At 32.2% G+C, this 15,259-nt stretch overlaps 2 protein-coding genes across 2 annotated transcripts; both read right to left on the bottom strand.

Moving 5' to 3' along the window:
- Positions 1-1,608: 1,608 nt before the first annotated feature.
- LOC112707007 (glutamate receptor 3.7) lies at positions 1,609-6,395 on the bottom strand. The gene is made up of 6 exons (XM_025758549.3): positions 5,497-6,395; positions 3,619-4,961; positions 3,229-3,506; positions 3,001-3,032; positions 2,391-2,797; positions 1,609-2,183 (listed from the first exon to the last, which is right to left on the bottom strand). Exons 1-6 carry the CDS (start codon positions 5,744-5,746, stop codon positions 1,761-1,763), a joined length of 2,733 nt encoding a protein of 910 aa, XP_025614334.1. The 5' UTR covers positions 5,747-6,395; the 3' UTR covers positions 1,609-1,760.
- A 3,671-nt stretch (positions 6,396-10,066) lies between these two features.
- On the bottom strand, positions 10,067-14,737 carry LOC112707006 (protein DETOXIFICATION 40). Its single transcript, XM_025758548.3, has 5 exons — positions 13,907-14,737; positions 13,191-13,822; positions 11,270-11,326; positions 10,533-10,977; positions 10,067-10,432 (listed from the first exon to the last, which is right to left on the bottom strand). The coding sequence occupies exons 1-5, from the start codon at positions 14,231-14,233 to the stop codon at positions 10,367-10,369; spliced, it is 1,527 nt and encodes a 508-aa protein (XP_025614333.1). The 5' UTR covers positions 14,234-14,737; the 3' UTR covers positions 10,067-10,366.
- Positions 14,738-15,259: the final 522 nt, after the last annotated feature.

The following is a 15,259-nucleotide window of genomic DNA, read 5'->3' as shown; positions in this document are numbered from 1 at the left end:
ATTGTAAAATGAAGTAATAGTTTTAAAACTTAAAAATCTTATGTATGATATATAAGTAGGCCAAATATTATTATATTTTAAGGTAAATTTTATTATTTTACTAAAAGTTGATTCGTTAATTTTTTAAAATTTTTTCATATAATTAAAATTGATGATGTAGCATTATTAAAAATATATATAATTTAAATCTAATATATAAAAAATTAGTATTAATTTTTATATAATAAAAATAGATAAATAGATAGATGATACTGATCTTTACTCTTGCCAATAGATTGTTAATGATGGTATCTTTCATTATTTTCTTTTCTTCTTTGATGTCTTTTCTTTGCTTTTTCTTTTTCAGGATCTTGGAAGATAATTGCGTATTTCTTTCTCCCTGCTTTTTAATTAAAGTTGATTTATACATTTCTTAATAAATAAACTTTAAATCATTCTGATATGGATCCATGTTCTTCAATAAATATTAAATAGGCATTTAAAAGGGGCTAACTAAATGGGAAAGAAAAAGAATAAAAAATTAACTATAATGTCAGTTAACTTGAACAATTTTTTAAAAAATTAAGATTTTGGATTAAGATTAGCGTGATAAAATTAGGATTAACACAACATAATTCTTTTTTTTTTTTTCAAATGAACTATTTCTCTAGTTGTGCATGGTTATTTAAATAATTATTAAACTTTATTAAAAATATAAATAATCAAAAGAAAGAAATTATAGTATATTAGTATTATTCTTTATCTCCATTAATTCTCAATTTTTTTAATTTTTTCAATTAATAATAGAGAGTATAATAAATAAAATTAATTCATAACTTTTTGAAATTAAAAAGCGATATTTAATTTACAACAAAAGAGAAAAAAAGAAGAAGAGGGGAGTAACATTTTAAAAACAAGAAGAAAAGTTAGTTGACACAAAATATAAAGTGTGAACTTATATACCAATAATTACAAATTGAGTGTTAGCTTAAGCACCACAAAATTTATTCACCTCAGACAAGTGGGTCCAAATTGAGGGAAAAGGGATAAAGACAACACATGAACCATATTTTTGTCATTTGACACAAAATGCGACACTGTAGATAGAGTTGTCTGATTGGTTCCCGCATTACATATTCACATTTTGATTTACTTGCTCCACTCTAATTTTTATGAGCACATGCCTGTAGGACCCTTGGTTTTTCTCTTATAGTTTTAGGGTAGACTTCAAATTTCTAGTCAATAGCCTATGTAATATTAATAATTGCTTGATTATTTTTGGTACATAAATGAACCTAATCATATCATATAATATAAGGTAGATTTTAGTACGACTACGTGACGGTAATTTTCATAGTTATGATATTTTAAAAAAACATTATTAAAATATAAAAAATATTACTTTAATTTTAATATTTATATAACTAACATAGTTATATAACATAATCATACTGAATTGGCTATAAAAAATGGAGAAAATCTTATTCTGAGAAATTATGAAAGAAAAGTCTATGTTTTGATGAAACTACTACAAGATTATAACAATTGCATTTGATTCATGCGTTGACATCATTATTACTTGAAAAGAAAAATCACATGTTAGTAGAGTAACACTTCTTAGTACTAGTATACATGGCCAACATTATATTATTTTATTTTATTCTTTGGAACAGATTATTGTTACTATACATAGATTAGAAAGCTTCTGAGTGTATGAGTTTACTAAAACCTACAAATTTTATGAATCACTTTTAGCAGCAGAACCATGAACCAATACTCTCTTATCTGACTTGAGGTTCAGGATTGTCACATTGAGTGAACATTTTCTTTATGGCCTCTTCTTTTTCATCAATGAAGTTGAAGAAGTTAAGGAGAACCTGGGAACAATGGCTGCTGGTCTTTGATGGTTCCGACGATGAGGCGACAGCAATGTCCTTTTCCCGTCGTTTGAAGCGAGCGTATTGGCGAATCGCTCGCAGAAGAAACACCAAAAGCGAGGCGAGTGTGACAACACCACATGACAGATACAGACCCCAAAAACTAATTAAGTGAAGTTGGTCAGGCTTGGAGTTGCTTGTTGTTTTTTCAGAGCAACCCATCTTGCAGAGCCACTTGTCATGTATCTTCTGGAGCTCTCCGCTCTCGGCGAGTTTTAGAATAGCCGTGGACATGTCGAGGGCGAGAGGAGACTCTTTTTGGAAAGCCTGATTCAATGTTAAAATATGTCAGGAAATGACACAAATAGTCATAACAGATTTTCAAAGAACCAAATGACTAAAATGCAGTTCTGTATAGTCCTACAAGTCTCTGCTTCAAACTAGAGTTTAAGAATTTGAACATTATGTATGGGACAAAAAGGTTTCATGATAGAATGTTTGGTTCTACCATGCATATAATCATTTTGAACTTACAAATCCCCAACTGCTTTTGGTAAATGGCTGTCCAATGATACCGAACCCAGTTTCTTTTGACAGAAATAACTCCACGTAAGGAAGCTCATCGATGATAGCCGCCACCCCTCCATTAGAGGGCCCCTTCTTCAGAGCTTTAGCATATTCCTCCGGAGAGCCTAGCTGAACAAGTCTTGATTTTGATATATAAAGACTATCCGTGAGATAGCTGTAAGCGAAAGATCCTACTTGGTATCCTATGGGCCAATTGCTCGCAATCAAGCTATCGATTCCTGTGATGGGCGATGAGAGCTGCTCCACTGTAAGAATTGAAGTCAAGCTTGCTGTATAGCTAGCAGTGATCACCATCAATAGGAAAAGCCAGACTATCATCACCATTTTGGATAGCGAGCTTACCGTCCGTTCCTCTGATTTCATGAAAATTTTAAAAGACCATCAGATCAAAGTGTAATTCATATACCTTAAATATCATTTTACCATTATAGCAAGAAAGCCTCAGAAAATATTCATAACTATTTATCTTTTCTGTGGTTTTTTATTTAGAAACTACACAGTCTATACAGGATCACAGAATTGGATATACAAAAGTGAAAGAGAAAGATTTTCTTACGGTTTGTCTTGAACAGTGTTGAGAGGCTGAACCTGAAAAACAAATAACAACAAGGAGTTATTAGAATCTAAAACACAAGGTGAATAGTGGAATATATATATTGCTGCATCAAATTTCATAAACAAAGTCTTAAAAGTTAATTGAATCACACTGAACTAACACTTGTAGGTGTAAACATAGCAAATCAATGGGGGGAAATTCAGAAATAATTTTAGTTTAAAGGCTTACATAAACGCTGTCACCAGTTGTCTCTTAGGAGGACCACGGAAGTCATCATTGACTCGGTGCTCAAGAATCCATATAACCACTCCAATCATCACGAATGAAGCAGCCGTAGCACACCACATATCTGCTGTGAATGGTTGGAGAAACACCCAAGCATTTGATCTTGCATTGTCGACAGGAGCCACTATAACAAGGCCAGTTGTTGCATAAGGCTGAGAAAAATCCACATATTGTGTACGGTTCGTCACAATTGCAATGTCGCCGACAACTGCATCATATACCTGAAACAAACTTCCAATCATAAACAAGGATATAGAAAACATCAAAACATTCTTTATAACCAGGAAAACCAAAATCACTGCCTATATAAAGGAAATATGCAAATTATCTTACACTGTCAGCAACATTTTTCACGAGTTCATCATAGCTTGGATTTGATTTACCATTCCCAACAGGGATGAAACGGTAAGGAACATCATATGGAATAAATTCCAGGGTCTTGTTGAAGACATCAATGCAGTACCCTAGAATTTGATGATCCTTCACAGTCACAAATTCAACAAAACTTGCTCTACGTGGTACTCCAATTCTCAGTGGTCTTCCATTATCAGCAATCACCCAGCCGCGGGGTCTTTCTGTCCCTCCACCAGGCCAAGTAATATTGCCAAGCTTATGATCTTGAGTTAACCTTTTACATTTCTTAGTCTTAAGATTTTCAGCGGGGATGACTGAAAAGCCTGAGCAATTAGACCAATAACCAACCGTAGTCATTGCACTCTGATTGATATTTATAACATCATAACCACCACTTATGATATTCCTGTTTGAATTAAACTGAACTCGACCACTCACACCAGTAAAATTTGACTGTAATAATATACTGCCCAGATCAGATCCACTAGCAAGGATTTTGAGCTTGTCAAGCTGAAGATCATTTCCTTGTGTGTGAGATGGCTTATTCTCGTGATTAACTACAAAGGTAATATTATTATGCAATCTAATGAATCTGTCAATTGATCGCGCAACTGCCCATATTGTATCATAAGCATAGTATCCATAGGCATTCAAACTACCATTTGGCATACCTTTATGTGCATTTCTCCATTTTGAAACGAAACCTCTCTTCTTTCGGGAATCTGGAATATGCTGACGAAAACCAACAACCCCTTGGAGAACACTGAGAGAGGTCTGATTCACTGTGGAGAAAGAATCTAAGGTAGCAAAGAGCCAATCAGTGACTAGCCAAACATAGTCTTTGGTCATCATTTTAAGTTTGTTGGCAATATTGAAAAATCTCAGTTTTGGATCCAGGTTGATATGAACAACATACACACGAGGACCAAACAATTTGGATTGGTTCAGCAAAGTGGTGATTTCATTTGGATCAAACTGAATACTCAAAGGTAGCTTATGAGCAATTTTCAATCTCCTATTTTCAAGTTCATCCCTCAAAGCCGACATTCCATTTCTTCCATAATCATCATCCAAGTATACAGCAATGACCTCCTTCCATTCATTGAATTCAATTAGATCAGCTACCGCAATCATCTGCTCCAAGTCGCTTTGTATAGTACGAAAAAAGTAAGGGAACTGAAGGGAGGACAGGGTAGGATCAGTGGCACCATATGAGACAAGAGGCACATGGAGAGCATCAGCAATTTGAGATACCATATGAGCTATAGAAGACGACTGTGGACCAACCATTGCTACAATCCCTTCCTCGAGTGCCTGAAAAGCTGTATACAGAGGTTCAATTCAGGTAATGTAAATTTACAAGAACTTCCTGTTAAAGTTGATCCATATGCATCCAGTGAACAATGTCTATAAACTGAAGTCTGAGTAATTAAAAAACCAGTGAAGCAAAATGAGAAATCAACAAGAACTACCTCATTAAGTAATAAGCTGCTGTTAAAAAGCAAATTATATTAATTAAGGTAGAAATGAATGTGATAATGTCACAAATACCTATAAGCCTATAACCAAGTATGCAAGAAGGTAGTAATATGCATCATGAAACATCATAAAACAGAACAATAAACCTTGGATATTGACTGAGAATTTTAGAAGCAGAAGTCAACAACATTAAGAACCTCACGGCATTCAAACTTAGAATTGTCTAAAAGGGACATCACTTAATCATGTGAAATGTTTCCTAAGCAATTAATTGTTACATGACATATGCTAGAAAACCAAACTACTTGACGAATCATTTAAATTCAAAACAAAAATAGAAATACTATAAACAAGGTGCTCAAGGATCAAGCTTGCCACCTCCAATAGCTCCCAGAAAGACACTGCAGGCAGCATCCTTCATTATCAAGTTGAGGTGGGTGCCATTGAGGACTCTAGGGTCAGCATTGACATCATCAACGGCCATTTTCATGGCCACCTTTGCAGCTCTACCTATGACCGAATCGAAGGTGAAGACTGCACCAATGTTCACACTTGCAGGCCTACTGCAGAAAATACCACCACAAAAGATGGTCCAAATCACAAGGTGGGAAACAACAAACGACTTCATATTTTGTAGCACACAAAAATTCAAGCCAACCCCACCAAACTTTTCACCATAAAGACTCAAACTTGTGGTCACCCAGAATCTGAAAACACCAGAAAACTCATAGGGATGGAAGAAAAATCACATTTTGATGGGTTCCCAGATGAATTTAGCTGGTAAAGGAACTAGAAATGAAGTAAGAGCAAAAGAAGAAACCCAGGTTCATGAATGAGCATGGTTCCAACCCAGAAATGGTGGTACAAGAAAGGAAAATTAAAAAGGGGTGCTAAATTGGACAGAATATGTTCACTTGAAGAAGGAAAACTTTAAAAAAGGAAAGAATATGTGACAAGTCAAAGCTTTGAATCAAATATTAATGGCTTTGTGATGGAAAAAATATGGACAATGTGAAAAGAATGAGACTCGTGGGCATGGTGAGGGTTGCCATCTGCAAAGAGATTATTTTGGTGGCTATGAAGACTGAAGAGGTAACAGCAACAGTTCAAATTAGAAGTCAACCAAGTCAACATAGTTAGTAATAGGTATTAGGATACGTATGAGTTTAAGTTTTACATCAAATAATAATAATTGTTTTGGTTTTTCGCTTGCACAAAGTTTTAACTTTTAAACATGAAGATAGTAGAAATAAAAAATTTTCACAATATATTTATACGGGTCATAAGATTTTAAATTTTTTATATATTAGATGTATTGGAATCTTCAAAGTTTTATATATTTTATTTGAAAACGTAGTTTTGAAAAAAAAAATTAACATTTATCTTTTAAGACTTTTCTTACCAATTATAATGATTTATAATGATACTATGGCAATTTAAGCATACGCCGAATATAATATACAATATAGTGTTAGGGTAAAAAATTTGTATACAGTACAAAATTATGTGAAATGTACAAAAAAAAAAAAGCAATATAACTATACAATAATATTTAGAAGATAATAAAATAGTCTAAAATTATTTTATTTAATATTTATTAATTATTATTAAAATACTTATAAAATTTTAAACATAATAAATATATAATTATAAATGTTATATATATAAAATTGTAGATATTATATTATATAAGATAATTTTAATTATTATCTTCTTAGTATTAACCATAAATATATCAATGATTTGTAAAAATATGAGAATAACTAAAAATTGTCAGAGACAAATTCTATTTGTTTTAAATTTTCAAAAATTAAATTTTGTAGAGTAAATTTATTTTTTTCTAATTACAATACTCAGAGAATGAATTATAAGCCAAATTTATAATTAAAGAATGAAAAATATTAGAGGTTATTATTTTTTATCAGCAACTAATCTTTGAACTTTTTTCTTAAAAAATTGCTTAAATATTTTATTAGTTTGTCTCTCTAAATATATTTTTCAAAAAAAATCCAACAATTTTTTTTAATTTTTTAAATGAATTTCATTTTCAACAGAATGTCTCTAATTCAGTAATTCCTTATATTGGTGAAAATCATCATAAAACATAAACACAGTAAATATGCAAATTATGTATATTTGTAAAATAATTATGAAAAGTAATATTATAAATTATTAAATAATTGAATCAAACATATTGTTTTATCTAATTATTCGTAATATTATTTTTATGTGACAGTTAAAATATCCGCTTAGAATAAAATGCTTGCACAAGTGGGAATGGAATGCAGTGGGTAGGATGAAATGGAGTGGTGCACAAAAGAGAAAATTAAGGAGCACATTTAAGAAGATATGATGTAGAGTTTACACAAGTAAATCTCACACTATCAAATGACAATACAAAAAAATATATATCTCTCATCTTAGTCATCTCATGTCTTTAAAGTATGTAGAGTGGGGGGTCATTAGTTTACTTTGTAACTTATTGGACATCACTCTCTTAATAAAAGTGAGATTATTAAATTTTAATGGCCATTAGATAAATTGGTAATTATAAATAATTTAAACAAAAGTATAATAGTACTGATAAAAGCAACAAAATTGATGCCAATCGTGAACTATATTATCGACAAATAATGTACAGAACACATTCTTTAACACATGCTTGCCATAGAAGTTAATTGAACTGATTCTCAAAGAAAAAGAAAAGGGAAAGTAATTATTTTATATTGAAAAAGATTTAGTATTGATAGATTCTCTGTCATAGTAATAAATCCAAGACAAACTAGATTAACCGAAATCTAATAAACACTATCTTGATACAGATCGACAGTTCAGAAATTTTAAATTAAAAAATAACCCCCCCCTTTTAATATTTAAATATAAACAACCTTTGTAGACATTTTTATTTATTTATTTCTAATTGTTTGAAGGTGAGTTGGACACCAAGTGAAATCGATTACTAAAGCAATACCATACTATAATATATAACATTAATATAATATAAAATATATGACATCGGAATTCTTAGTGCAGCAAAGAGAGCTGCCTCCTAAAAATGATGAATTCCTCGCTTCATTTAATTAAACCTCGTGAAGACTAAAATGGTTACCATTATATTCTCCATAGGTTGCAAGAATATTGCCAATTTTTATTTCAAATTAAAAAAATTGTTGTTTATTTTACGATCCTTATTTCACTTACCCTAATGATTATATATCAACCACCTATATAAATTTTTGTCTCATCACCTTCTTATAGGTTCCAATTTCCATCACTGTCACCCTTCTCTTTCATACCTTCAATTCCATTTTCCACTACGTACCCATACTTCACATTCATTCACTCTCCACTGGACTCACTGCCACGAATCTTCCTTCAACAACCCTAGTAAATATATTAATTAATTAGTAGTTAACTTCTCACATATTTATAAGACCATGACCACCGCATACATGTATATGTACTATTGCACTATATTAAACTGAAACTGACCACTCACTATTGTAATAATATGCTGACAAAATCAGAATTTAGACCCACCAGACAAAGACACTGAGTTTGAATGTATTTATTATGAAGCTTTTAATTTCTATGCATTGTCATTTATTTTTTATAAATATTTAATTTAATTAGGTCCTGTTATAACTTTTTATCGCCTTATCTCAAAAAAATAAAAATCTATCTAGTATCAACTCGGTGAATGATAGTACATAAAGAAACATAAAACTCTCTTCTCACTTTTAAAATGTCTTATTCTTATCTATAGTGGATTTCGGAGCTAGAAATTAGTTGCCTGATATATAAACGGGACACCACCTAATAGAACCCCCCAAAAGAAAAAATGACTAAAATTACCCAACTAGTTTTTTAATTTGCAAATTATAGAACTTTTTATTTTAATTATGTTAGGTGTATACTAAAATTAATTATTAGTATAAAATTAATATTAAAATATAAAATATATATTAAAATTAAGTTAAACAATATATATTTATAATATATAATAACTAATTTTAATATACAAATATTCTTGTATTTTTTTATTTTTTTTTTGGTAGTTAAAATGGGGCTTAAAAGCCCAGCAGAAAATTACATATCAAAAATAAAACGGGGTCTGGAGGCCCCTCTACAATCATCATCTAGCAGATTTGGTAGGGTGGGTCATAGGTGGTTCGCCCGTTTATTGTGCTTTGGGTCCTTTGTGAGCCTGGCACCGTCCAAAAAAAAAGATTTGGGAAATCGAGATTTTTTTTTGATAAAAAAGGACCAACCAACAACTAGCCCACATAGGTTAAGAATATTGTTTATGGTATCAAACACAAGTTATCTTAGGACCAAAAAAAAAAAACACAAGTTATCTTAGTTGAACAATGCGGGCCCAGCAGGAGACAATCTTGTTTTTGGACGGAAGCAGGAGACAATCTCAAGTAACGACATTAAACTTCCCACTGAAAACACAATAATAAAAGCCCAAATATCGACCCAAACGCCCAATATAGCCCAATCAAAGGGAAAAAAAAAGGGGGAAACGTATGATCCTTTATTTATTCTTTTTCTACCTTGCTTTATAGACTTCATTATAAATTATGAAATAGCTAAGGTTGAGTTTGTTTAGATTTTAGAAGGATAGGACATAGAAAAATAAAATTATGTTTGACAAATGAGATATAGATAGAAATTTTATACTAAATTAGTGTATTTTGTATTTATTCTAACAGAAAAGACATTGAGACACTGAGATACACAATAGGACACATAGTCACAAACATGTTTGGCAAATAAAACATAGACAGAGACTTTGTATTTAGAGATATATAAATTATTTTTTATTTTTTCTTTCATTATGTTTTTTAATTTTTTATAGTTATATTTTTTTATTATTATATCTTTAAAAAAATAAAAATAAATTAAATTTGCGTAATTTGTTTCAATTTATCACTAAACAGAATACAAGAACACTAATTTTTATATCTTTATTCTTTGTGTCTTGTTCTCAGTGTTTTGCCTTATCCTGTTTTCAGAACCAAACACAGTAATAAAAAGACATATATATAATAGTCTATACATATCACTAATTATTTTTAATTGGCTTTTTTATTTTAGAAAGAAAAATAATTAAAGGGCATACAATTAGGCTCACTAGAGTCCAGCCCAAAAAAAATTAATTAAAGGATATAAAATTAAGGTCACTAGAGAGTCTAGCCCCACTTAAATCCATGAGAAAGAAGTTAAGTGCTTCAAAATTATTTCAGTCAAGAATTGGCTTATTCTTCTCCACCTCCCATTTGCTCAACCTCTTAGCTGCTTCTTCTACCTACAAATCACAATTAGCCAAATAATAATAGTATTATTATTATTACCACTATAACGGAAGGATAAGAATTATTGCAGAGGTAGTAGTGGTATTTGATTACCTCTTTATGCCAATTGGTTCGAAATGTGACCCACACCAAAATAATTGTTTGCATTGCGGTTCCACCTAACATTCCCAGCCATATTCCCTTAGCACCAAAATTGAAATAGAAACCGAGAAGGGCACCCAATGGGATACCAACTCCATAATAGCAACCAACATTGACATATGCCACAAATGTTTGCCATCCACATCCAACAGCCACCCCTGAGAGTACGGGCTGAATGCCATTCAAGACAATGGCAAATGAAAGGAGAGGGCAAAGATCAGATACAGCAGCAGCCACCTCTTCCCCTTCAGTGAAGGCATAGCTAATCACATCCCTCAGTGCAAGTATCACAAGTCCCGCAATCACTGATATTATGAATGAAATAATTGTCACAACCACCACTGAGAATGATGCTGATCTTGGATTTGATGCTCCCAGTTCATTGCTCACCCTCACGCTGCTTAAACATTAATTCATTACATTTCTAAAATGAATAAATAGCTATTTTAGAACTCAAAAGGATCTGATTTTGACAAAACGAACTTCAACTTTTGTTTGTAACACAATGAATCTCAAGTGTGAACTTCCTTTGACAAAATGACTTAATCCTTAATTTAGTCCATTTTGTCAAAAAGAGTTAATATTTAAGAATTTATTCTCCCAAAAACAGAAATTAAAATTTATTTTGTCAAAATTATAATTTTTCGAATGTGAAAATGAGTAGTAGTATATGGATCTAGATAACAAACCTGGCAGCTGCGTTGAATCCAACAGATATCATGAACACCCACCCGGATATTGTGGTACTGCAGTTTAATCATTTCAAGAAACATGTGAATAAACTAATGGGCCATTGACCTAGCTACGTACTAGTCAAAAGTAAAAAATGGTGGCTGCTTTACTAACTTGAAGAGCAAATTAACACCAGAGATAATATTTGCTTTTTGTATGTTAATTATTGACATAATTAACATGTGTGGTTTCAGAATATGTTGTTAGTAATTTTATTTTAAGAGGATAACAGTCAAATCATGCATCACTAACCACCATAATGATGTGCACCATAGTTTGTCTTCCTCATATTAATGCAATCCCCAACCCCCACCCTCATCTACCCCACAAAAGAATGACCAATGCTCACTTGTCAGACTTTTTTTTTTTTTTGGTGGTGGGTTCGGAGGAGGTGTGGGATGTTCAGAATCAATATGGGAATATTCATTCTAATTTAATCTTATTAAATTGATATTCCGTGGAAGAAATCTCGTTAAATTAGAATTAGAATGAATTATTTATTCAATGGGGTTTCTCAAGCTTTCTCTTTCACAAGCACGTTGCTAGCTACTACCCTCACATGTTCTATCCGACGAACATCTTTGTCATCGAGTATTTATTAGAATCTTCTATTATATGCAAGTTTCAATCCAAATTTAAGTATATAGGTTTGAATCATCAGCTTTCACACGATAAAAACAAGAAACTATATAGAGGAAAAAACAAAGAAGAGAACAAAATTATCACTAGAAAAATAACAAAGTTGAGGACCTCGTGTTTCGTATTCTAAATGCTACCTACCTAAATAGGCTAAAAAGAATTTAAAGAACTCCAATGTGAGGGAAGAAAAGGCAAAATTTAACTCAAAAACGTAGAAAGGTACTTTCGGGACATCAAAAATATTTAATAATAAAAAAGAATTAACCAACAACGGTCAAAAATTACCATATTGGCATATTGAATATTAAAAATACTATTTATACACAATTTTTTTTTTATCAAAAATAAGAAAATTTGAACTATAATTTTTAAATAAATATAAAAAAAATTATCTCATTTGAATTATTATTTATTGACATTATTTATATAATAAATTTAGTTACTAAAATTAATTATGATATATTTATATATGAATATATATATATAACTTAATTTATTTTTAATATATATTTTATACTGATTATTAATTTGAATAATTAATTTTAATATATTAATTTAGTATATACCTTGATAAGTGTGCTGTTATTTAAATCTAAACATTAATTAATTAAGGGGTACATGTTGACAAATCATTAGCTGTCTTTTACAGTGGCATCTGATCTAAATGATGCAGTAACAATCATCATTCATTCATAAAATATTTAATATATATTTATTACCAGTACATACACAGCAAAATATAATACTCCAATTTACCACAAACACACACACACACAGACACACACACACACATGCATATATGTGTGTGTAAAGTGTAAACTAAACGTTCAAATAAAAAAATCAATTATTTTTTATCAATTCTATAATAACACTGCCTACTTTTGCATGTTCATTCACCACTCAACAGTGCATCTCACCAACCACAGCCGATACACACGAATATATTAAATTGGTTAAGTGAACATTATTATGCAAATAACTTTTGAAAAATAATAAAAATTAATCAACAATCAGTAAATATTATAAATTCTTTTTATTATTTCCTTCAAAGAAATAAATATCAAATAATAATTAATCATTGATATTTACTAAATGTATTGGCACTTGTCATTCTCCAAAATAGAAACATAAAGTACACTAATGTATATAATAGGTGTAACACATTTCATTACTTAAGAGCATATGAATATGAAATAAATAAAAAAATAAATAAAATAGTGTTAATGGGAAAGAAATTACCAGATGGAGAGAGAATCGAGGGCGAGCTCAGGGTGAGGGAGCAAGCCAGCAAGCAAGACGAGGATCTGGAAATACCAAGTCTCAAGGCAGAGCATCACCGCCGACGCCGCCGAAAGCTTAAAGAACTGCGGCAGCCCGGAGAACGCTTGCGTACTGAAACCCCGCCACGTGTCCTTGCACCTCTCACTCTTCACAATGTACACAAACTGCGCTATCACAATTATCCACCACGACAAGCTCAGAACCAACGACGCTCCAAGAAGCCCCAGCCCCACCTTGTACACCACCACCCAGCTCACTATCAGGTGCAGAACCAGCGTCGCAGCCGAGATGTAGGCGCTCGGCGCCACGATGCTCTGCGCCTGAAGGAACTTCTGAATCGGGAAGTTCACCGCGTACGCGAAGATTTGAGGGATTAGTCCGTACACGAAGAGCGCTGCCGCTGATGCGATTCTTGGTGATTCTCCCAGGAACACCAGGATTGGTTCGCTGAACACGTAGATCACCGTTAACACCACGCCTGCTAGTGAAAGCAGCACCGTTGATCTTTGAAGGTACACCCCAAGCATCTCGAATCTCTGAGCACCGAATGCTTGCCCGCATAGCGTCTCAACAGCACTCCCCATTCCCAACTAATTCAAAATCAAAATCAAAATAAGTTAGTCTTGAATTGAATTGAAGCATCAAACAGTTTTTCACTTTATCAATTTTCTCACCATGAGGCCATAAGCGAAGATTTGGATGCCGGTGTTGCCAAGGGAAGCGGCAGCCAGCTCCAGGGTGCCGAGGTGGCCGGAGAAGATTTGCGTGGACATAGACATCAGGTAGTTGATGAGGTAGACGACGACGGCCGGAGCAGCCAAGAAGAACAGGAGCTTGAGCTCGATCCACGTGGCGGGTCCAAGGCGCTTGAGGAGTGGCTGGGAGGTGTCGGAGAGTATCCTTTCAAGTTCTCCATCTCCGGCACCAGCTTCGGTGAATGATCGGTGGTGATGAAGAGGAGCTAGGAGTGGTTCATGGGACTCTTTGTTTACAGAACCCATTTGTGGTGTGATGTGGATGAAGCTCAATGATGAAGAAATACTACTTGTCTACCTGAGCCTTCAGAGAGGGCTAAGGGGTTTGGTGTCAATGAATGAATGTGTATTCAATAAAAAAAATAAAAGAAAAAAAAAAGAAAAAGAAAAACAAACAAATGTTGGGAGTAGGTGGACTTTGTGATTCTAATATTTTAAAGGAAAAACAATAAGTGTGATTTCATTTGATATCATTTCTTTTCATTTTGTTTTTAGTTTTAACAATTTCTTTCTCTTACAATATTAATTACTTCACGTTATTAGGGTGATAATCTTTGTTTTCCTTTACAAATTACAAATGTTCTAGAAATATCATTCAATTCATTGACAAAAATCTATAGATATAATATATTATGCTTGTTTTTCTTTTTAAAATTCGAAAATGTAAAAACGAGTCTCATTATTCTAAAGTATATAGTATTTTATTTAATGCTAAAACCTTACACGATAACAATAAAGAATGTCAGCTTCTTTAAGCATTAATCACTTCCCAATATATAGCATATCGAAATATATTGAAGAAATTTAAAGGATTTTATAACTTTTGTTTTATATTTCCTTATATGCTTGTTTTACATATGTTATACTATACGTAATGTAAAAATGATGTAAATATTTTATATATCCCAAATTTTATTTGGAGTTTATATGTATCTTGTTTATAGTTAAGGGACCACCACCGAAAAGCCTTCAAAAAAGACTTCTTTACTATACCTCTAACCAAAGACTTTAAACTTTTCCCCTAATAAATTTCCTGTCAAACATGGGAATGACTACGCATGAGATGAGGTGCGATGTGATGATGAGGGTATACATCTTTTAAGTATTCCATTAAAGAATAAAAGGTATCCATCAAACCAATTCATTCATCTATATAATAAAACTAAAATCATACCCTAAAGGCCTAATAATTGAATCGAACAAAAGCAAAATACATAACTAAATCACGTGATTCGTCGTATCTCGGCTTAGCCGCCGAGGGCTGCTGAGGAC

This window comes from Arachis hypogaea, chromosome 8, assembly GCF_003086295.3.
Source record: "Arachis hypogaea cultivar Tifrunner chromosome 8, arahy.Tifrunner.gnm2.J5K5, whole genome shotgun sequence".
NCBI lineage: Eukaryota > Viridiplantae > Streptophyta > Magnoliopsida > Fabales > Fabaceae > Arachis > Arachis hypogaea.
Note: the sequence above shows the minus strand (reverse complement) of the source record. Positions and strands in the feature narration are given on the sequence as shown.

Coding starts and splice junctions, on each gene's coding strand:
- LOC112707007 (XM_025758549.3), bottom strand. CDS start 5,746: ATGAAGTCGTTTGTTGTTTCCCACCTTGTGATTTGGACCATCTTTTGT. Junction 4,962..5,496: donor CTTTCTGGGAGCTATTGGAG/GTGGCAAGCTTG, acceptor CTCTGTATACAG/CTTTTCAGGCACTCGAGGAA. Junction 3,033..3,228: donor CAACTGGTGACAGCGTTTAT/GTAAGCCTTTAA, acceptor TTTGTTTTTCAG/GTTCAGCCTCTCAACACTGT.
- LOC112707006 (XM_025758548.3), bottom strand. CDS start 14,233: ATGGGTTCTGTAAACAAAGAGTCCCATGAACCACTCCTAGCTCCTCTT. Junction 13,823..13,906: donor TCTTCGCTTATGGCCTCATG/GTGAGAAAATTG, acceptor ATTTTGAATTAG/TTGGGAATGGGGAGTGCTGT. Junction 11,327..13,190: donor CTCGATTCTCTCTCCATCTG/GTAATTTCTTTC, acceptor ATTAAACTGCAG/TACCACAATATCCGGGTGGG.